This window comes from Aethalodelphis obliquidens, unplaced genomic scaffold (assembly GCF_003676395.1).
Source record: "Aethalodelphis obliquidens isolate GAN/ISIS:26980383/991018 unplaced genomic scaffold, ASM367639v1 scaffold79, whole genome shotgun sequence".
NCBI classification, from domain to species: domain Eukaryota; kingdom Metazoa; phylum Chordata; class Mammalia; order Artiodactyla; family Delphinidae; genus Aethalodelphis; species Aethalodelphis obliquidens.
Genome location: NW_020838023.1, coordinates 5,500,536 through 5,523,368, shown reverse-complemented (window position 1 = coordinate 5,523,368; position 22,833 = coordinate 5,500,536). Strand labels below are relative to the sequence as shown.

Here is a 22,833-nt window from a genome sequence, read left to right as displayed (position 1 = left end):
ATTTGAGAAACCCTGGGATAATAAAGCATCTTTCAAGTCGATATGGCAAAAAGACTCCAGATTTTTGTGTGGAGTTAGCAGAGTTAGCACATTAGAAGTGTGTAATTGATGCTTCTTAAACTGTTAGAGGAGAGTCTTAAAGCACTGACTTGTCCTCACTGCTAAAAAAGGGAACCCCCTCTATCATGTTTATTCTTCTTACTTGGCAAAGCCTTGAATGTGTATCTAGATAGTGGGAAAGCTAGCTTCTTTCTAACATGCAATTAAAGTACTAGTCGGATGGTATAATTTGCCCTGCAAAACGTTCGTATAATCCTTTGAGAGATATATAGTCTGATTCTTGCCTCTGTCCAGTCACTACCAAAGCTTAACTTGAATGTCCCTGCACTGTCTTGTTCATATTTAAACTACTAAAATGTGAAATTAGTGTCTCTAAACTAATGAAGTTTTAGGAGCCTTTTTTTTTTTTTTTTTTTTTTTTGCGGTACGCGGGCCTCTCACTGTTGTGGCGTCTCCCGTTGCGGAGCACAGGCTCCGGACGCACAGGCCCTGGACGCACAGGCCCAGCGGCCATGGCTCACGGGCCCAGCCGCTCTGTGGCATGTGGGATCTTCCCAGACCGGGGCACGAACCCGTGTCCCCTGCATCGCAGGCGGACTCCCAACCACTGCGCCACCAGGGAAGCCCTTAAGGAGCCTTTTTAACCTGTCTCCAATTTCTTAGTGTGTTCTCATGGAAAAACTCATTTTGCGGGAGAAGCCATCTCACTGCTTTCTCTTTGGTGGAAGTTGTTATTTTGTGCATTTATAGTACCTTTCCACCTCGGGCCTTAGAGCGCACAGTTGGCAGAGGTCTGGACAACAAACTTTTCCTCTCAGCTGTGTCACTGGTACACAAAGAAGAGATTCTTGGGAGTAGAGCAGCTTCTACTCTGAAATAGTGATGATGGTGATTATGGTAACGGTAAGCTCATGCTGAGCACTTGCTGTCTGCAGGTCCTGTTCTAAGTGCTCTGTATGCATTAACTCATTTAATTTAATTCTCATAACAACTCCGTAACTTTGATACTGTGGCTATCAGCCCCATTTCACAGCTGTGGAAGCACAGAGGGTTAAGTAATTTTTCCAAGATCCCACCACCACTCAGTGGTGGAACTGAGCTTCAGACATAGACACTCATGCTCTGGACGTTGTTCTTTTAACCTTTACCACTTGCTAGTTATTATCTGAAATAGTATCAAACAGGCAAAAACCCCTTAACTACATAATTAAGAGTAAGACAGATGCACATAGCCTGGAAGAGAGAGCACTGTTTACAAAAATCCATCCTAAGACGTAAGTGACTGGAGTTAGATCCTTTCTTGGGTAGAGAGTGGTGAGTAGTGGTGTGTGTGCATAATTAGACTTTGGGTGCCTAAAAAACAGAAGGGAGATCAAAGATGCCTCCCCAAGGGAGGAAGGAAATGACTATCAAAGGAAGAATCTGGAAATGGGCATTGAACTGTAAATCATCCAGGTCCCTAGACTCAGGCGGCAGTTAACTAGCAGCTTTTCACCTTGTTTTTGTTCTGTCAGGACACAAGAGGCAGAGGAAAAATACACTGGAAGGGAACATTAGCTCCAGGGCGAGGCTGAGCAGAGAGGACGAATTTTCTAAGTCTTGTTTTTCAGTGCTTCATTAGGCCTCTCTGCCCTTTCTGTTTCAGGTTTAAAGCCCCCCTCCAAATTCACTGCAGTCATCCACGCGGTGACCCCCCTGGTCTCTCAGTCCCAGCCAGTGTTGAAACTCCTCGTGGCTGCCGCCAAATCCCAGTACTGTGCTCAGGTGAGTGGCAGTGTTGACCACGGCGCCTGCGCCCTCCTTCTCAGTGGACCAGAGCCCCCCAGCCCTCCCTGTGCCTTCCCGGCTACACACTGTGCTCCCCACGTCGGGCCCCGTTACTCCCCTTTCCTTTGTCACGCCTCGTTACGCCCTTTTCATCAGCTTAGAGGTTCTTGGAAGTGAAATCTAGTACAGGTAAGGGGTGGGTTACAAAGAGATCTTGGCCCTGGGGTAAAGTTAAATATTGGGTTGGCCCAAAAGTTCATTCGGGTTCTTCTAACATCTTTCGGAAAGACCTGAGCGAACTTTTTGTCCAGCCTGATATATACCAATACACTCTTTAAAGAATACATAGGCACATTCTTTCATTCTTACGTGTCAGAGTGATAAAGGAACATCAGAAAGGCCACTGAGAGGACCCAGAAAACTCAGATTCCACAGCAGAAACCAATTCATTGGTGTCAGGAGGCGTCAACTTTTCTTTCACGGCCACCGTGACTAATTATAAAATTGGGAAAGGAAGATGATACCTCTGGTAATCATGTTTTCCAAATTAGTATCGCTCTCGTACTCTTAACGGTGGTTTTTCTGAATTGTAAATTACACAAGAAGGTTTACACACAACAAAAGAATGGAATCACGTGGAAGTATGCATTTTGGAGCTAAACGTTTTTATTGGAAATAACAGGATCACAGGAAATCATCAACCATCCTGGAGAATCCAGAACATGCGCTCACGCCAGTCCTATCTTGAATTCTCTTCTTCCTCCCATGTTGCCTGGTGTGGCGTGTATGCATCGCAGACGTTCAGTGTGCGTTTTTATTCAATTGGATCGGCGTTGTTATCTTACTCGTCATCATAAGACATCAGAATTCAGAAAAACACTTTGTTAAAAACCAGCAACCCTGAAATGACTTCTTTCCTCCTCAGCTTTGTCCTACCCCCTTGACACAGTTTTTCTTAGGTTACTCTTTTTGTCCCCTCTCTTTGGCTGTTAGAGTGATCGGGTTCTGAGGGTTGTGTAGGAGTGGACTCACTTTTATTTTTTTAATTTTTATTGGAGGATAGTTGATTTACAATGTTGTGTTAGTTTCGGGTGTACAGAGGGGAGTGGACTCACTTTAAATTCAGTTTTGAGGTCTGCCATCCTGCCTTGCTTATATCCCCATCTCCTCTCTCTCTGTCTGTAAGAAGAAACTTTGGGTTGGAGGCCTATGTAAATCTAGCCCTACCAAGCCATCTCACGACCCCCTGTCCCTTTCAGATCATAGTTCTATGGAATTGTGACAAGCCTCTCCCAGCCAAACACCGCTGGCCTGCCACTGCCGTGCCTGTCATCGTGATTGAAGGAGAAAGCAAGGTAGGACCAGAGGGGACTTCACTGTGGAATCAGTGTGGAATCTTTGTGTCTTCAGTGGGGCACCATGGGTGTTGGTCTTAGCCATCTTCCTCCTGGGAAGTGCTGGCCTGGACTGTTTTTCCAAAACCATACCTGTCTCTGAATGTCCTCTGCTTTGACAGCCATAGGCTTTTTTTTTTTTAATTTTATTGAAGTATAGTTGATTTACAATGTGGTTTTAATTACTACTGTACAGCAACATGACTCAACTATACATAAATATATTCTTTTTCATATTCTTTTCCATTATGGTTTATCACAGGATATTGAATATAGTTCCCTGTGCTATACAGTAGGACCTTGTTGTTTATCCATCCTATAAATAGTAGTTTGCATCTGCTAATCCCAAACTCCCATTCCTTCCCTCCTCTACGCCCCTCCCTCTTGGCAACTACAAGTCTGTTCTCTACGTCTGCGAGTCTATTTCTGTTTTGTAGATAAGTTCATTTGTGTCATTTTTTTTTAACTTTTTAAAAGATATTTATTTATTTATTTTTGGTTGTGTTGGGTCTTCATTGCTGCGTGTGGGCTTTCTCTAGTTGCGGCGAGCGGGGGCTACACTTTGTTGCAATGTGCGGGCTTCTCACTGCGGTGGCTTCTCTCTTGTTGTGGAGCATGGGCTCTAGAGCTCAGGCTTCAGTAGTTGTGGCACACAGGCTCCGTAGTTGTGGCTCGTGGGCTCTAGAGCGCAGGCTCAGTAGTTGTGGTGCACGGGCTTAGTTGCTCCGTGGCACGTGGGATCTTCCGGGACCAGGGATCAAACCCGTGTCCCCTGCATTGGCAGGCAGATTCTTAACCACTGCGCCACCAGGGAAGTCCCTGTGTCATATTTTAGATCCCACTTGTAAGTGTTATCATATGGTATTTGTTTTCCTCTTTCTAACTGACTTCACTTAGTATGATAATCTCTAGGTCCATCCATATTGCTGCAAATGGCATTATTTCATTCTTTTTAATGGCTGAGTAGTATCCCATTGTGTGTGTGTGTGCGCACACGTGTGCACACATGAATCACATCTTTATCCATTCATCTGTTGATGGACATTTAGGTTTTTTCCATGTCTTGGCTATTGTGAATAGAGCTGCTATGAACATAGAGATGCAAGTATCTTTTTGAATTATAGTTTCATCTGGATATATGCCCAGGAGTGGGATTGCTGGATCATGGGCAGCTATATTTTTAGTTTTTTAAGGAACCTCCATACCGTTTTCCATAGTGACAGCCGTAGGCTTTTGAATTGGGTCCTAATACTAACTCTTCAGGAGATGTGTGACCCTGACTATACCTTCCTTCTCTGAGCCTCAGTTTCCTCATCTACAAAATGGGAATAATAACACATACCACATGGGGTACTCTGAGGAGTAAATAAGTTCAGGGCCTGGCAATGGTGATCTTTCTGGACGTGATGAAGATGATCATGAGGTTGCTGATGGTGGTGGTGATGCGTGAGGTTTGCTTAGCTGATTAATCTGAGTTAGTTGTGTCTTTGAGAGTAGTGGTTCTTCGTAACATTTATCTTAAAAAGGACATTTCCACCTTACTTTTGTTTTGAGGTGTCCATCAGAGTCTCTCAGGGGTGCTGGCTGCCTAGCTGGCCCCTGCTTCCCTTCTCCAGTTCATTTTGCCTAGAACGGAATGATCTTCTTAATCATCTCATGGCCCTTAAGGGAGTCTTTTTGCTAATGCTTTCAATTAACATCAGAGGCCGTGTATAATCTGGCCTCAGCTGGCCTTCCCAATCTTCTCTCTCATTGCTTTTCCTCTACAGATTTCATCAGTCACAGTTAACAGCACTGTGTCCCTTCCTACCCCTAAGTGTTGTCTTTCCCATTTGCCGTAAGTCTTGACCCTCCTTCCTCAGCTGTTCATTTCTGTTATTGAAATTCCCATATATTCTTTAAGCCCTGGTTCACATGCTCCCTCCTCTTTGAAATATCTTCCACTCTTTGCTGCCAGAGGTGAATTCTTTTTTCTCAAGCTTCTGCTGGTGGCTTTCTTATAGATCTTATCCATTGTGAGGAAATTAGTCTCTATTAAATGACACTGCAATTGTCATCTAAGAGACTTCCTCCGTCAGTCCCCAGAGAGTTAGGTCATGAGAGATTGTCTCACACTAAGTAAACCCTCTTTGAGCCAGAATAAGAACGACCAAGGTATTAGGTTGCACCGTTTGAAATCATCATTTGGGTGGCTACAAGTGGCCATTTCATATAGTTCAGCAGGATGCACTGAGAATTGTAACTGTCACGTGCGTGGACAAGGTGATCCGTGCATTGTCTATTGAGTTTCAGTGTAGGCTGCCTGCTGTGTGCTGGGCAACATGAGGAAACACAGTGGTGAATGTGACAGATATAGTCACAGCCTTCATAGGACTGGAGTCAAGCAGTGTGGTTATCAGAGAGCTGATTGGTAAGCACTTAATGAGAATAATCACATGCCTCTTGGCATCGGTCTTACTTACCCTTATGAATTCATCTCACCAATAGGTATGGTTTCACAAAAGGGACTGGCACAGAAAAATCTCCTGCCTATAACCCCATATATCTGTCTCCCCGGTTCCAATGCCTGAAGCCCTGAACAGTCCTCAGATGGGTTCTCTTCACTTTGCACTTGGAAATTCTTTGTTTTTTTATGCTTCCATGGGTGACTAGATCTCCTTCTGGTAGGTAAGTCTCTCTGTGAATATGTCAGGATATTCAAATAGGATCCATTCTGACGGACAGACTGGGAGCCATTCTGACTCCTATGGTTAGTATTGCATTTTTGTGCACAGACTCATTGATTGATTTTATACTCTTCACTCCCAGCTAGTAGTCCCAGTTTCTTTATTTCTAAGATGAAGATGATAATCATAGTACCTTTCTTGTAGGCTTTATCAGATGTGTCTTATAAGATACCTCCCATTCTCGCAGCCATATGTATGTCTGGGCTTCTGGCCATTTGCTGAGTCCTAGACTTCACCTTGGCCACTGAATCCAGTCGGTCATGTGGTTCCTTCTCCCTCGTCGGGACCGCGCCGCCTGATAAAGCATTTGCACTTAAGTCTTGCTTTAGACTGTATTCTAGGGCACCTGGGCTAAGACTTGGGCCCATTTTGATGATGGAATGAGATACTGCATTACAGGTGCTCAGCCCTGTACCTGTTCTACACTCAGGATTCAGTAGATGTCAGCTCCTCTTCTGGGCGGGGGGCATTGTAAAGTGATGGTTTGTATTACGGGCTTTGGGGTCAGACTTCCTCTATGTGACCTAAGACAAGTTGTTTAATTCTGTGTGCCTCAGTCCCTCCTTCAGTAAGTGGAAGAAGTCATAACACCTAACAGGTCAGCTAAAAGGATCAAAGGGTTTGCTCCTGTCCATGTAAACGTATTGCTGCTTAGGAGTGTGGACGCACATGGCAGGTGCTTGAAAAATGTCACCTCTCATGGTGCTTTGTATTATTACTTATGAACCTTTCTTATCTTCCCTACTAGACAGGGAACTTCTTGAGCCTTGGTCATTTCCTAGTTGTGTTCGTTCATTCTAGAAGGGTTTGGGCTGTTACATGGTAGCTAAGTAGCTCTTAAATGAGCTAACAAGGAAAACCCAGCTCCCTCAGGATTGACTTTGTAAGGACGTTGGCTCCTTTCATGCTAATCCACTGAACTTTTGGAACGTAGCTGAGGCAGGGTATTTGAAAGAGAGCCTCTGGTTTCTACACTAGATTTAGAAGTGGCTGACTTATGGGCTCTTAACTCTTATTGATGGAGCAAGTTCAGAAAAAGGAAATGGATCCTTTTAAACCCAGTGGTTGGGCCCATAATGGCGAAAGAAGTCATATATCCTCCTCCTCCCGCATTTTAAATTTCCATGTCTAGCCTTGAGTTTAAAATTGATGTGTTTGCTGCTTTGGTTGGAAAATTCTATTTTGAATTTATAGGCCTTGTCACTGCAGCTCTCCCCTGTAGGCTTAACAAGGGAAAGGTCAGGGCACCCCTAAGCTGGCAACTAATAACTTCTGCCTTAGTTAGTGGACATGTAAACAGTGTCAGGAGAATTGCTTCAGGCTGAGATTTCTGAGCCCTGTGTATGCGGGGTTGCTGATCGCTTTTGTATTTTATTTTGGAAGACTGAGAAAGAGACAGAAACACTTGACCCAGGTGGCAGATGTGTAGGAGCAGAGCCTGGAGTGTAGGTATATCCCTTGAGCTCCCACAGATGGGTTCTAGTGGGCATTTTCCATCCTTTAATGACGTGAGCCCTCCAGTAGCTTCTGCGGCATGTAAACCAAACCTGAGATGAGGCTTGCAGAGGAGCTGGCTCCCTGATGTAAACATAGCTTGGGCTTCTTTGGGGGGTTGTGGGGAGGGGTCCTTAGATTTGTGAGCCATGGCAGCCGGGCTAAGTGCCTCCCTCTTCCCTTTGTCTCTAGCATCCAACTGCTTCATTCCCTGGCCTTTGTGCCTTGAAAGTTGATGGCAAGTGTCTCCTCTCTCAGTCTCCGCGTAGGAATTGAGAGAGGAAGGCACAACAGTTAACATACCTTCCAGAGGAAGTGGTGAATGAGAGATTGCCATGGGTGCCCACATTCACTTTTGAGGTCCTTTCAACCCCGAGACAGGTATAGCATAGGGCTGAGGTGCTCTATAGAATCACACCATCTGGGATGGTACGATGGTGGGTCCATCCTAAGCAAGACACAACCTTTCTGTACCTTAGTTTTCTCACCTATAAAACGGGTTTGTTATACAGATGAAATGAGATGATGTGCATAAAGAACTTGGAACATTTCCGGGACTTCCCTGGTGGTCCAGTGGGTAGGACTCCGCGCTCCCAATACAGGGGGCCCAGGTGCGATCCCTGGTCGGGGAACTAGATCCCGCATGTCGCAAAATGAAGATCCTGCGTGCTGCAACTAAGACCCGGCACAGCCTAAATAAATAAATAAGAACTTGGAACATTCCCTGACACAGAGTAAATGTTTTAAAAAATGTTAGTTATTCTTATATCATCATTCTTATTAGGTATTCTACAGAAACTTCAACACAGAAGTTCATGCTGGGACTGTCATAGGGTAGTCTCTTCGGTCTCAATTTTTCAACTGATGCCTTCACCCCCCAGACCCTCAACACACACACACACACACACACACACACACACACACACACACACACACGTACACACGTACACACGTACACACGTACACACGTACACACGTACACTCACCTCACCATGCCTTATCCTGGTGTTGCCCAAACTTCATACTACCTTCACAATGTTCCTAAATCCATGGACCACGTGTTCTATTGTTTAGTATTTTTCTTTAAATCAGCTTACTTTTCACTTTAATGAAACTATTTTTGAATAATTCTACTAGTACCTTTTATTGCTATAGCTACTAATATATATGTGTATATATTTTTGCTTCTCTGAGCTAAAATTAATAAAGAGTAGAATTTTTAGATGTTTGTCTCTGCACCTCCTAAAAGGACCTGGCCTTCCAGTGGTGTGTGTCGCACACTTGGAATCACTGCTCCGTCCATCCACTCTTCCCTGGCCTCAGAGTGCTGGCTCTCCCCTCTGTGCCTTTGCATCTACTGAGCCCTCTTTCTGTTGGGCCTCATTTCTGTTTATCCCCGGTGGATTCCTGGCCATCAAGGTCCTGATTCAATGTGACTCTGAGGCTTTCGTTGCTCTTCCAAGCAGCCGGTGGCTGCATCCTCTGGTCTCCCGGCATCTCTCGTATCAGGCGAGGACCAATCATTCGCGTCTTGTTCTCTTGGTCATCTTGGTCTCCCTGCAGACTATGAACTCCTCCAAGACAGAGCATGTATCTTACTCACCTCTGTACTCCCTTCGACTAGCAAGGTGTCTGTACACAGTAGGTGCCCAGTAATGGTGGGACCAAATGAATCTCCACGGATGGGAAATGGAAGCCTTCTATGTTGAGAGGTGACATGGTGGTGGAGCGTCCTTTGTGAAGTTGACGATGGGGGAAATTTTCCTGAAAACAAGACTGTCCATTCACCTCTCTTTTCCCCAATTCCTTCCCTCCTGCCTGCTCTCCCCCACCTCCCAGGTTATGAGCAGCCGTTTTCTGCCCTATGACAACATCATCACAGACGCCGTGCTCAGCCTTGACGAGGACACTGTGCTTTCAACCACGGAGGTAAGCAGCCTCACCAAGGAGGGGCGGAGTGCCTTGCGGGCAGTCGCCTCAAACCCCAAGGTGCCGGCGCCTCTTTTGCCCTTGCCTTGGCCAAGCCCAAAACGTTTTTCAAAACTTCCTGCAGAGTTGGTTTGAATCCACCCGGTTCCTGTGAGCACCTTGCCGCCACCTGGCGCCCTGATGAGGGCATTTTCCCCTTTGTTTCCTCTGCTAATCGGTTCCTCATTTGCGAGGCTGCACCTCACCTCATCCCTCCCTCCTTTTGTTTGTTTGTTTGTTTGTTTTTAAACAGTGCAGGTGCAGGCAGGTGTGCAGAGGGACCCAGGGGAGGCGGGCAGGGGCACCTGTTTAGCATTTTCTTGAAACCACGCTCCGGGAGCCCATCTTTCCTGATTCTTCTAACGCCTGTGTGGGCGTGTGTTGACTCTGTTGGGGAACACACTATTCTGGGTTCTAAAGGCAGCTTTTCCATCTGGGTTGGAAGTGTGCATTTTCTTCAACCCACACGAGAGCAAACGGTTTCACTTGAAGGCTGAGATGGAGATCCCTGCTATTTCAGATGTTCAGGTATTTGTGCCCCAAAATAAGATGGCACAGAGCAATGTGTGAGGGAGAGGGAGAGAAGAGGAGAGATAGCTGTGCTGGAAAACCAATTTTTACAACTCGAATGAGTATTGATCTCTGAAACCGCACTTAAAACCGTAGAGGGGACCAAAGACAGTTACACAGAAATGTAGTAGATCGCAAATACATTATTCATGGTAGCTGCTGAAACGCTGGGAGACTTAGCTACTTATCCTGTTCCCCTTCTTTTATTCCTTTTTATTCATAATCATTTTCTTTTCGATTTAAATGTCGACACTTACCAGCAGGCGTTTTCCTGGTTGGCAGTCTGATTCTAACGGCCCGCTGCCCACATAGCCAGGACTCATGGTGACTTGGGCTAGCAGTCTCTGTGTCTCTTCAAATTCCGTGGATGCTTCAAGTCTCCATCAGATGGAGTTCAGCAGACGTTCTGTGTAAGGGCAACCAAAATCACCCCAGGACAACATGTCCTGCACCTCACCTTGGTCAGAGGCTTTCTATGCAGCCAAAGCTCTATAAATACTTGGTGAATGAGTGATGTTGGAGGGATGCGTGCTGTGCAGATTAAAGTGTGAGCACACAGCCAGTTTTGTCATGTGTGAGTCGGCAGGAGAAAGCAGCGGTGGGGGGAAGGGGAGAGATGCTTAATGTTCAAAGAGAATGACTGCAATGGAATACAAGGAACGGGTCGCTCCAGCCTGCGTTTTTTCTCCTGCTTCCTGCAAGGGAGGCTGGCATCCCTGGAACGAATTCATTCAACAGGTATTTATTGAGGGATGTCTTTGTTCTGGTCTCTGCCAGGTACTTTGATTGCCCAGTTCCTGCCTGTAGCCGCCAGAGTCCTGGCAGCAAACAATTCAAATCAGGTGACTCAAATGAAGGGATTTAGTACGACCTAGGGAGGTGAGTGGGGTTAAAGGACGACACAGGAGAGGCAGAGGCACCTGGGGAGTGGCACGAGCTGGAAGCAGCTCCTACTTCTAGGCCTGAAGAAGTGAAGGAAGGAAACAGTGTTTCTGGTGTCCCTGAGAGGGGGAACTAGGGAGAAGAGGCTGCCCTACAAGAGCTATGACCATGGAGGGGTGTGGCACCTACCGGAACTCTGGGGCCAAAGCTGGGGTGGGAAGCAGGGGAGAAATACTGTCCTCTCTCTGTCCCACCTCCATTTTCCTGCCAGCAACGCACATTGACCTAACCCAATCAGCCACCAGCTGGCAAGGAGGACCAGGTTATGCAGTCCACGGAGTTCCATTGTCCCAGGTGTAGGGCATGGCAAGAAGAGCGGACAGTGGATCTCGGAGCGCAAACAGAGGAAAGGCAGCACGTTGCCACGTGAAACGTATAGTCAAGACTGCAGCATATACCTGAATCGTTACCCCATGACCTGAAGTATTGATTGATCTCTCATCTTCCGCTGGGCACAGAGCAATTGATCTCACACTCGGATTTGTTTCTCTCTGTCCCACGGTGATGTAGCCACGTGCTGGTGAATTTCTTTGCAAAGAATAGCAATTCCAGCCTCTCAGTGCATGCTGGGAAGAACTTGTGCTGTATGTGGAGCAATTAGAAGTCAGCATGGGTTGAGCATGAGATGGAAATTTAAGAGGCTGGCCATCTGGTTTGTTTACTTTTCTGGCTGAACAGTGGAGCAGTCGTGTTGCCTGACATCGTGGAGGACGAGGGTTTCTCTTTTTTTTAGGTGAATAGATGTTGGTTCATTTTATTTCCTCTCTAAGGATTCTTGGCTTGTTTAAATGCCTCTCTGTAGTATTAAGGATAGATTTTTAAACAGTGTCCTATAAAGGGTATTAGATAGAGTTGGTTTATAGTTACTTACATTTATCTGGGTTGCTTCAAATTCTCAAAAGAAAACCGATGTTAGTTTTTAAGAGGCCATAAGCTGACCTTTGCCTCCTTTGATGTGTTAATGAGCTGTGTGAAAGCAGAACTATCACAAGAATCATAGTTTTATTGGAATTTACTTTTGAGTTGCTTTGAAATGACTTGAAATGGCTTTGAGATAGTAAGGAATTCATGTGATGAAAACGCCCCATCGGTGTATGCGTCTCCTTTTCAGAGGATAATGGAAAACGCCAAAGAGTGCTGACAGCCAGGCTGATTCTTTGACGACGGGCTGCATAATGTACTATCCCATCAGTTGGCACCATTAGTATTGAACGCCAGTGATGATGTGCAGGTTATCGTGACCTGCTTTCAGTTTTTTGGCAAATACTGTTCACTCCCCTGCTATCTTTTAACTTTGAGACGCCCCTTACCCCACCACGCTTTCTTAATGTGTGTCCCAGCACCCTACTTTTTTTCCCCCCAGGTATTATAGCTTTGGGGAAAAACCTGTGTTGTTAAGGCTTTCTTATCTTGAGTCAGGGCACCAAACTAAATCTCCATAAAAATTTAAATTCATGGCTGTTTACAAAAATCATGTCTTCTAACTAAGCCCCAAGAATTCAGAGATAAAAGGACCCTTACAGATCACCCAGGCCAGTGTTTCCCATACCTAGGATTTCACTGACATGTTTACCTAGGATGAGGCTTAAAAAAAAAAAAAAAGAGTATGCCGTTTAAAGAAAAATATTAACTAAGTTATCGAATATGTGGTGGGAATGTGGGAAAAGGAGCGATGATGGTTATGCGTGTGGTGAAAGCTTGGGAAATACTGATCTAGGCTTATTTGCTTTGTCTTGTAATTGAGGTAAAATTCACATAGCATAAATTGAACCATCTTCAAATGTAGGATTCAGTGGCGTTTAATACCTTCACAGTGTTGTATGCTTATTACCTCTACTTCATTCTGAAACATTTTCATTACCCTAAAAGGAAACCCTGTATCCATTCATCAGTCAGCCCCTGTCCTTTGGAACCACCAATCTGTTTTCCACGTCTGTGGATTTGTGTATTCTGGACACTTCTTGTAAGTGGAATCATACAATATGGGGCCTTTTGTGTGTGGCTTCTTTCACTCAGCATAATGTTTTCAAGGTCTGTCCGTGTCGTGGCGTGCATACGCGTCAGTGTTCCATTCCTTTCTATAGCTGAATAATATTCCATTGAATGGATATACCATGTTTGGTTTATTTATTGATGAGTTGATGGCGTTTGGGTTGTTTCCACCTTTGGGCTATTGTGCACAGTTATTTGCTCTGCTTTTGAACCCCTGGGAGGTCAGGAACTGGACTTGCCAACATCACTCAGCCACCCAGCCACCATCACAGTGCCAAGACTTGAAATATCTGTGGAATAAATGAAAATTCCGTATGCATTGCTTATCAAGAAGAGATAGGGCAAAGGTTGTTAGGTGCACGTGTAACCTGTATAAGATAAATTGTTTTCAACACTGTAGCCACAGAGCTAGAAGGGAAGCGATGATAACAGTACACACCAAATCTGAAACCAGATGGCTTGGGTTCAAGTGTCGGCTCTGCCACTTACTAACTCAGAAAAGTTATTTGAACCTCCATGTCCTTAGCTTCCCTCTCTGTAAACTGGACACTCTAAAATTACCTACTTCACAGGGCTACTGTGAGGATGAAATGAGTTAAAATATGTAAGTTCTTACAACCATGCCTGTTGTATTATAAGCATTACACAATTATGACCATTATATGATGGTTTGCTGTTACTGGGTTTTTTTTGGGGGGGGGTTGTTCTGTTTTTACTTTCTGTATGTTGTTTTATGTGTCATTCATCAAAGAATTATAGAAAGTCAAAAGTGAGTTTATACATTTGAAAACAGACTATTTGTTAATTACACATGTTAGTTTGTAGCAGGTTCAGAAGTACTTGCTTTGGGTTATTTTGAGCACTAGGAGGTCATTTCACTGCATTTCCTTTAAAAATAATCTTGGCCTGTCCCCACTTATTCCTAGTGATTCTTCAATGTGGATGTGTTTTCCAAATTTCCTCGCACTGAGCGTCTTCACACCTGAGAGGCCTGAATGACTGTTCTTGATGATATCTGCTTTGTATTCCTGTTAGAACCCGTGTGCTTTTTAAACATCTTTTCTCTGGCTTTTAAGTGGATGCTTTGATGTTAGTCACTCTGGCTTTGCTGTGTGCTGGTGATGATGTATGCGCTATATTCATACTGTAGATGTATATAGAAAATCTGCTCCTGTTTATAAAACAGATGCATTTCTGCCTGCCATCAATCAGTGGTCACTTATCTTTTGGAGGTTGGTGGGGGGAAGCAACTGATTTTTTGACTTTTTAGCTTGAGTAGACTGGATTTCTAAAGGACATATCCACCAATGTATTTTTTTTCCTTCTTTCATTTCCACACTAATCTGAAGTTTCTTTAACAGAAAACATTAAAATGTGCATAATTACGGGGCCAAATGTCAAGCAGTCAGTTTAATTTGCTGATGAAGACATGGAATTAATGTTTCGCAACAGTCCCGGGATTTCACATTACGAATTAGCAGGGGGAAGGGGATGTTTTGTTGACATTTGTTAACACCGTTGATTGCTTGTTTGGCTTGTGTTCTGCCTGCAGGTGGATTTTGCGTTCACCGTGTGGCAGAGCTTCCCCGAGAGGATCGTAGGGTACCCTGCACGCAGCCATTTCTGGGACAACTCGAAAGAGCGGTGGGGCTACACGTCCAAGTGGACGAACGACTACTCCATGGTGTTGACGGGAGCTGCTCTTTACCACAAGTGAGGAGTTTGGACGACTTATATTGCTTTTTATATGCGTTTCTGGCTGCTGCAGAGATGGGAACCTGGGCCAAATCTTGTTAACAACCTTAATGGAAATTAGTTTGGAAAATCCCCATTTCAATTCTGTTGATGTGGCCAACGTGTATCTTTGAAATCAGTAAAACCTCTTGGCTTATGGCATCTTTAGAAACTATGGTAGAGCAGCATCTTCGGCGACTCTGAGGTGTGGAGACGTACTCAGGGTGTATTGAGTAACTGAACGTGTAGAGGAACAACAAAGTAAACGCTTAGTTGAGCACCTCCAGCACTGTTCTAGGTGCTTAGGATTTACCGCTGAGTAAAATAGGAAAAAAATTTTCTGCCCATACAGGTTTTGTATTCTAACAAGGGGAGAGGCAATATACATAATAATTCTATAATATATTAAGAGAGAGGCTTCCCTGGTGGCGCAGTGGTTAAGAATCCGCCTGCCGGGCTTCCCTGGTGGCACAGTGGTTGAGAGTCCGCCTGCCGACGCAGGGGACGCGGGTTCGTGCCCCGGTCCGGGAAGATCCCACATGCCGCGGAGCGGCTGGGCCCATGAGCCACGGCCGCTGAGCCTGCGCATCTGGAGCCTGTGCTCCACAACGGGAGAGGCCACAACAGTGAGAGGCCCGCGTACCGGAAAAAAAAAAAAAATCCGCCTGCCCATGCAGGGGACACGGGTTTGAGCCCTGGTCCGGGAAGATCCCACATGGAGTGGAGCAACTAAGCCCGTGCGCTGCAACTACTGAGCCTGCGCTCTAGAGCCCACGAACCACAACTACCGAAGCCCGCGCGCCACAGCTACTGAAGCGTGCGTGCCTAGAGCCCGTGCTCCTCAATGAAGAGTAGCCCCCGCTCGCTGCAACTAGAGAAAGCCCGCGTGCAGCAACGAAGACCCAACACAGCCAAAAATAAATAAAATAAAAATAAATAAATTAAAATATATATCTCTTAGGAGATAAGACAAAGCAGAGCAGGGCAAAGGTGGAGAAGGGGCAGGTTGGGGGTGATCCTCACTGAACGGATGAGATTTGAGAGGAGACTTGAAAGGAGAAAGGAAGTCAGCCAGGAGAACACCTGTAGGAGGAGTGCTCTGGCGTGGGGAACAGTGTGAAAGGATGCCCTGAGACAGGATGCTGGAGGAATATCCAGAAGACCGATGTGACCAGAGTGGAGTGAGGGGCAAGCAGGTGAGAGAGGTCATGGGATCCCGGATGTAGGACCCTACTTTCCATCATGAGGATTTGACAGTCTTCTAAGTTACGTGGGGAGCCGGTGCAGGGGTGTGAGCAGAGCAATCCTTCTTATGTTTTAGGCATCTACTGTGAAGGCTGTGGTGAAGATAGACTATAAGGGGGCCAGGGGAGAAGCAGGGAGACTTATTAGGAGGTGACTGACATTATCTAGGCAAGAGATGATGGAGCCTGGGTCAGGAAGTGAGCAACAGACGTGGGAAGGTAGTGATCAGATTGTGGGCATATTTTGAAGATGCTCCAGCATGATGTCCTGACAGATTGGGTACAGAGTTTGATGACTCTTAGGGTTTTTGACCTGAAGAGCTAGAAGTATAGAGTAGTGAGCCATCAACAGAGTTGGGGAAAGGCGTAGATGGAATAGGTATTAGGGAAAATATAGGAGTTCAGTCTTGGGCATGTAGGGACATTTAAAAGAGTGTGTTGAAAAAGTCAGGGATGGAGATATAAATTTGGGAGCTATTTGCATAGATTTGGTCTTTAAAGCTAGGAGACTCAGGTAAGATGGCCAAATTCATGAGTGTAGAAGGCTGATGGTCCTGACTCAACCTTTATTGAAATCCCCTCCTTAGTAAGGTGAACACACCAATCTTAACCTGGTCTTTTTTAGTAAAAAAAATAGAGAATCCTGTCGTCTCAAGGATGGAGTTGGAAATGCACAAGGTATAAGCATTTAGGGTGACTGAATTTTGATCTCAAGACTCCACCTCTTTCTTCCCGCCACCACAATTCAGTGAATCAAATTCATTCAAATGATTTTTCCAGTAAACATATGCTATATATTCCTCCAAAAAAAATACTAGGGTGAGAAATAATTCAAATAAATTGTGGGTTCTCCATAATGATTGACCACCAGATTGATTGGGGTTTTGCTCTAACAGTGTTGAAACACATGGCTTACAGGCCAGAAAAAATGGAATGGTTATACTGTTGAACTCAGAGTTATGGGATAGTACTGAATACAGTTCTGATTAAACCAATAATTAAAATTGTAAAGCAACTTGTAATGATATGTGGATCACATGTAAGTAACTTCTCCTGCCATCTAAGTATTCGGTTTCTAACCAACCAGCCTGATATTAAAGTTAGCCTGGGCAAGCAATAGCTCCATCTGTGTGTTTCTCTGTACCTTGTTTCCTTATCTGTAGTACCTACATCATAGGTTTCTTCTAAGGATTAGATGAGGCATTTCTTGTAAAGTACTTTAGAACATTACCTGGTATATAGTATATACCATATAAATGACAATTGTCATCATCATCATCATCAACCATGATATGTTTAGGGATTCAAAGAATGAGTATGTGGTTTCTGACAAAGAAGACCACCTGTTATTTTATAATGATGGCCCCTGCTGAAACCTGTCTTTGGTTCGTACAGATATTATCACTACCTTTACACCCATTACCTGCCAGCCAGCCTGAAGAACATGGTGGACCAGCTGGCCAACTGTGAGGACATACTCATGAATTTCCTGGTGTCTGCTGTGACAAAATTGCCTCCAATCAAAGTGACCCAGAAGAAACAGTATAAGGAGACAATGATGGGACAGGTAAGAGAAGGAGAACTCTCCCCCCTTGCTTTGCTCACTGGTGACTCAGTCTGAGGTAATGAGGACTCACTGTTCCTCTAGGAAGCATAATGAGAAGATATCAGGAAACAAACCACGTGCAAAAGCTCTGAGGGAGTGTATGTTTGGGCGTGGGTAATTGGGAAGATGTAAGTCAAGAGTATCTTTATGTCAAGAGTATAAAAGCTGTCTAAATTGGTGCAGCCACTATGGAGAAAAGTATGGAGGTTCCTTAAAAAACTAAAAATAGAGTTACCGTATGATCCAGCAGTCTCATTCCTGGGCATACATCCAGAGAAAACTCTAAATCGAAAATACCCATGTACCCCAATGTTCATAGCAGCACTGTTTACAAAAGCCAAGACATGCAAGCAACCTAAGTGTCCATCGACAGATGAATGGATAGAGAAGATGTGACATTTTATATATATATATATATATATATATATATGCAATGTAATATTAGCCATGAAAATGAATGAAATAATGCCATTTGCAGCAACATGGATGGACCTAGGGATTATCATACTAAGTGAAGTAAGTCACACAGAGAAAGACAAATATCATATAATATTGCTTATATGTGGAATCTTAAAAAATGATACAAATGAACTTATTTACAAAACAGAAGTAGACTCACAGACATAGAAAACAAACTGTGGTTACCAAAGGGGATAGTGGGTGTGGGGAGAGATAAATCAGGAGTTTAGGATTAACAGATACACACTACTATATATAAAATAGGTAAATAACAAGGACCTACTGTCTAGCACAGTGACCAATACTCAGTATCTTGTAATAACCTATAATGGAAAAGAATCTAAAAAAGAATATATATCTGTATAACTGAATCACTTTGCTGTACACCTGAAACTAACACAACATTTTTACTTCAAAAAAGTTGAATAAAGAAATAAAAGCGCTCATGTGACCTACGAGGTGGCATAAGAAAGACGTCTGTTCTCCAGAGTTAAAGACCTAAAGAGAATTTATGCAAGTTTATTTTAGGTGTTTTATTGAGTGGCTAGTAATACTCTCAACACAGCCTCCTAATGGCTGCTCTTGAGTCGGATGCACATTGTGGAGGCAGATGAGGAGTCATAGTACTTGGTTTTCAGTTCTAGAGCCAGCACTTCATTGCTGTAGGCAAGTCAGTTACCTTCCAAAACTCAATTGTCTCGTCTTTAAAATGGAAATGGTGAAATCTACCTCACAGCGTTGAGGTCAGACGTATGAAAGCATTTGCCAAAGTAAAATACAGTGTTGGGTCACAAACGATTACTACTAAAGATACTTTCAGCAAAATATAATCTTTCTCTTTTTACAAGTAAGAAAACTAGGACCCAGAGAATTTAAGCATCTTGCCAGAAGTCACCCAGGATTAGAGACAACTTGGAATTGAATCCCGGCCTCTGTTTCTTCCACTATTTATTCTTCTACACCTCAGGGTCCTTTTATTCATCTTGGACAGAGCCCAGTACTCTATGTACGAAACCAAAAACCATTAGACCATTTAGATCTACCCAAGTTAAATCATGGAGAATCCAGCAGGATTTGAGTCAGCCTAAAAGGACATACTTACGTAGTTATATCAGTTCAATCTGGGGGGTTTTCTATGTACCTTGTTCTAACAGTTATTGAAAATCACATATAAATCCAGCTTTTGCAGAGGAAAATGTAACCAGGCCTCATGTTAACACAATTGATGGTTTTTCATTCACTGAATTTAGTAAACGCAAAAAATTTACAGGATTTTAAGTTTATAAAATTTAATAATTTAATATTTACCAAATATGTACAGGTTATCAGGCATTGGTCTAGGTACTAGGTACTGGACAAAGCAAAGAATCTAGTAGAAAATTCTATTTCCCTCTAACTACTAAAAGGACAGGCGAGAGGATTTACAAGAATTTGTCATTTTTAAGACTGAAAGACTTTGCAAATTCAAGCAAAATGTATTGAGTACCCATGCATAGTCATATTTATGATCTCATTTAAAGATACACCATTCCTTTAATGTTGTTAACTCAGAGTCCTCTGGACTCCCCTGAGGTTATACACAAATTAGGGGTGGAACTCATAACGTATGGTTTCTTAGGGGTTGGTTTTTTACTCTTTTCATAGATTTGCCTAATTCTACCAAACCAATATTTCTAGTGACTTTACACATCTTTTGGAACAAATCTAAATTTAGGCTTAGGTCTAACTAGACGTATCTAGCTAGATATGTGCTATATTTGCCCCCTTTTTCCCATCATATACACTAGTTTATTGAATGTTTGTGTGACTGGTGAAGTAAATGGATATCGTGCTCTAAAATTACGCCTTTATAACACAGGAAAGATATCTTCTGTAATATGTTGGTTGACCCAAAATAAATGTTAAAATCAAGAGGCAAAAAAGAGACTTGAATGATTCACTTGGACTCTTTTTTTTTTTTTTCATTTGTAAGAGAATAAGAATGAGCTTAGGCTCTTGACAGTGTTTCCCTTTGAGGATGTGAACACTCACCGGGATGTAGTGGGTCTAGCCCTTTGGGAATAAGTGGACCAATCAGAAATGGCCTGCAAGCTCATCCCAAATTAGGAGAAAAATGGAGGTACCTTTGGGACTTCCGGCTCTGATATGGACTCAACTGGTCAGCTTAATTTGATGCTCTCTCTGATTTACCAAGCAGAGTTCCTCTGGTACAAAAGGTAAAGAATGAAACCTGAGTTCTGCCCCTTTCTAGCCCTGAACAAACAATTTTAACTTCCTTGAACCTGCTTCCTCATCTGTACGGCGGAGATGTTATTACCTGGGTAGATAACTCGACCAGGTTGCTGCGAAGCTCAAATGAGCTCATGAAAGCACTTTACAAAGAGTGTTTTGTTTGTTGTTCTGCTGCTCCGAGATAACTTGACATTTGTATTTACCTTCGATGCTTTCTTTCAAGCATGTGGTTGACACTTGTGGTTTTAAAGTGACTCAGTGATTCTCACAGCAAAATGTACCTTCCTATGAAAGTATTTTCTAACAATGCATGAGGATGCAAACACATTACACACACACACACACACACACACACACACACACACACACACACCATTCAACAGTGGCCTATTGACATAAATGAGTTTGTGGGTTTTTTTCGACATAATTGGGCAGCCCACCTTTTCCTTGTTTCATAAAAACACGATTTTAAAGACATTATGCTTAGTTGATCTATTTAAATTTCAGCAATCAAGTCACTTAAGGCATTCTTTTAAATCAATGTCAGTCATTTAAATGGTCTAAAAATATTTAACCAACCTTAGGGTCAACATGGAGAGCTGAAGAGACGGCAGCCATCTTTCTTCTTACCCAGAATCAACCAAATTAACAGGAGGGTTTCAGAAAATTATCTGTGAAACCATAAATACATTATTAGTCATCGCATTTACTCCCAAGTGCGAAGAAAAGTTTTATGTTTAGTGACCACAGCAGTTTCATGGACCAGAGAATGTGTCAGTCCCTATGGATCTTTGTATGTTTGGGGCGTTGGGAAGCGTGGCAGGTCTCAGGAAAATCTTCTGGCGAGGCTGAAAATCCGGACCCATGCTTGCGTCTTCACCAGGCACGTGGACGGGGCCGCGTGGTGGCCAGGCCAGACCCTGAGCCCTACTGCATGCCCGTTAAGCCTGACTTCGTTTTCAGCCATGTGTCCATCTCACCTGGCACCTGTCTCATCGTCTTCCTTCTTTCTCTCCCTTTCCCCAGACCTCTCGGGCTTCCCGCTGGGCTGACCCTGACCACTTTGCCCAGCGACAGAGCTGCATGAATACGTTTGCCAGCTGGTTTGGCTACATGCCGCTGATCCACTCTCAGATGAGGCTCGACCCCGTCCTCTTTAAAGACCAGGTCTCTATTCTGCGGAAGAAATACCGAGACATCGAGCGACTTTGAGGAACCTGGCCGAGTCGGGGGAGGGGAGCAAGAAGGGCCAGAGGATGGGGTCAGCGGCTCTCTCTTCCCCGTGCACATCCGCTCAGCAGCGGAGCTAGATTGTGCCAAGTATCCAAATAAACTAAAATGATCAAAGTGACAAAAAAAAGAATATAAAGGAAAATAAAAAGGCCAATGGAAACTCTACTCCTGACTCGTGGGACTGCACAGGACTGCCCCAGACTCACCTCACTGGCTTCTATGTCCCAAGACTAGGTTGTGTACAGTTTAATTATGGAACATTAAATAATTATTTTTGAAATGATTGCTATGCAGGTTTAAACTTTTTTAATGATCAAAACTATTAAAAACCAGAGTTCTTTCTTTAATCAAAATTGTGTTGGTTGTGGATATTTCAAAGCTGCTACTCCTCTTTCACAGACAGCATTGCCGTCGCTCACGCGGGGTGCCCTGCAGTTTCGAAAAGCTCGGACTTCATGGAAAAAACCATAAGTCACTCTACCCCATGTCAAGAAATAGCCAAGCATAACTAAGACGAGTTCATGACTCCGCTTTGCCAGAGCAAATTGTTTTCCATTTTGAATTGGCAGATCCACTTGAACTTTTATCTCTAAAATGTTGCTGCATGAGAAGAAGTATAATGACCTCCAGGTAGACAGTTCTAACTGAAAACTTTATGTTTGAGATAAAGATGATCATCTTTTTCATTGCGGGCTTGCGGGAAGTTAGTACCAAGAAAACGCTAGTGTACTTAAGAAGTGTTCAGTTTACACAAGGAACCATGCAAACAATCTACCAGCATATTAGTGAGATGGAAGTATTGACCCATAATAGTAACCTAGTGCTTTTCACGGGGGTGGGTTCGATTACACATTCAACCACTGACATACGTCTGCTTAGGGCTGGGGAAAGGCTTTGGTTTCAAGGCAAAGGAAGAATGAGTGTATCGTTGGCTCGGCAGGAGTCACAAGACAAGCTCTTTTCATGGTTGTGAAAACCTCGTTTCAGAAGCTTCTCTATTGAAGAAGAAGTAATAATGTTGACATTCCCACCATTGAACTTGAGGATTGCTGAGAAGTAAACGGAGGGTGTATCTCACCGTTGGGACCCTGATACCACTTTTAGCCAAACAGTGTTTTGAACGAGAATCTGGCAAACAAAATAATCAGAAACAAATGTGAATACTGTTTTCTTTCATTTTAATTTTTATATCTGTAGAATCTGTAGTTTAGTCATGCTTCTTGTTAAAAAGAACATTTCTATCCCTGGAAATGCTGCTTTGAGCTTCTGATCATTATAAAATTGCAATTACAAACTGAAAAAATATATATATCCCTTAACTCCATTATAAAAGATGGAGACTTCTGAGATTAGACACTTGCTTCTACTTGGAAGAGGCAAGAGAGAATAAAGAAGAGAAAGACATTATTGGG

At 43.6% G+C, this 22,833-nt stretch overlaps 1 protein-coding gene across 1 annotated transcript in view; it reads left to right on the top strand.

Annotated features, from left to right (window-relative positions):
• The window catches only part of EXT1 (exostosin glycosyltransferase 1), a 292,828-nt gene extending 271,054 nt beyond the window's left edge, over positions 1-21,774 (top strand). Inside the window, exons 6-11 of the mRNA XM_027092574.1 lie at positions 1,706-1,824; positions 3,087-3,182; positions 9,281-9,370; positions 14,466-14,626; positions 17,287-17,458; positions 21,215-21,774. Of these exons, the coding sequence (XP_026948375.1) occupies positions 1,706-1,824; positions 3,087-3,182; positions 9,281-9,370; positions 14,466-14,626; positions 17,287-17,458; positions 21,215-21,400 (824 nt within the window). The 3' untranslated portion in view covers positions 21,401-21,774. The remainder of the gene's footprint in view (positions 1-1,705; positions 1,825-3,086; positions 3,183-9,280; positions 9,371-14,465; positions 14,627-17,286; positions 17,459-21,214) is intronic.
• Positions 21,775-22,833: the final 1,059 nt, after the last annotated feature.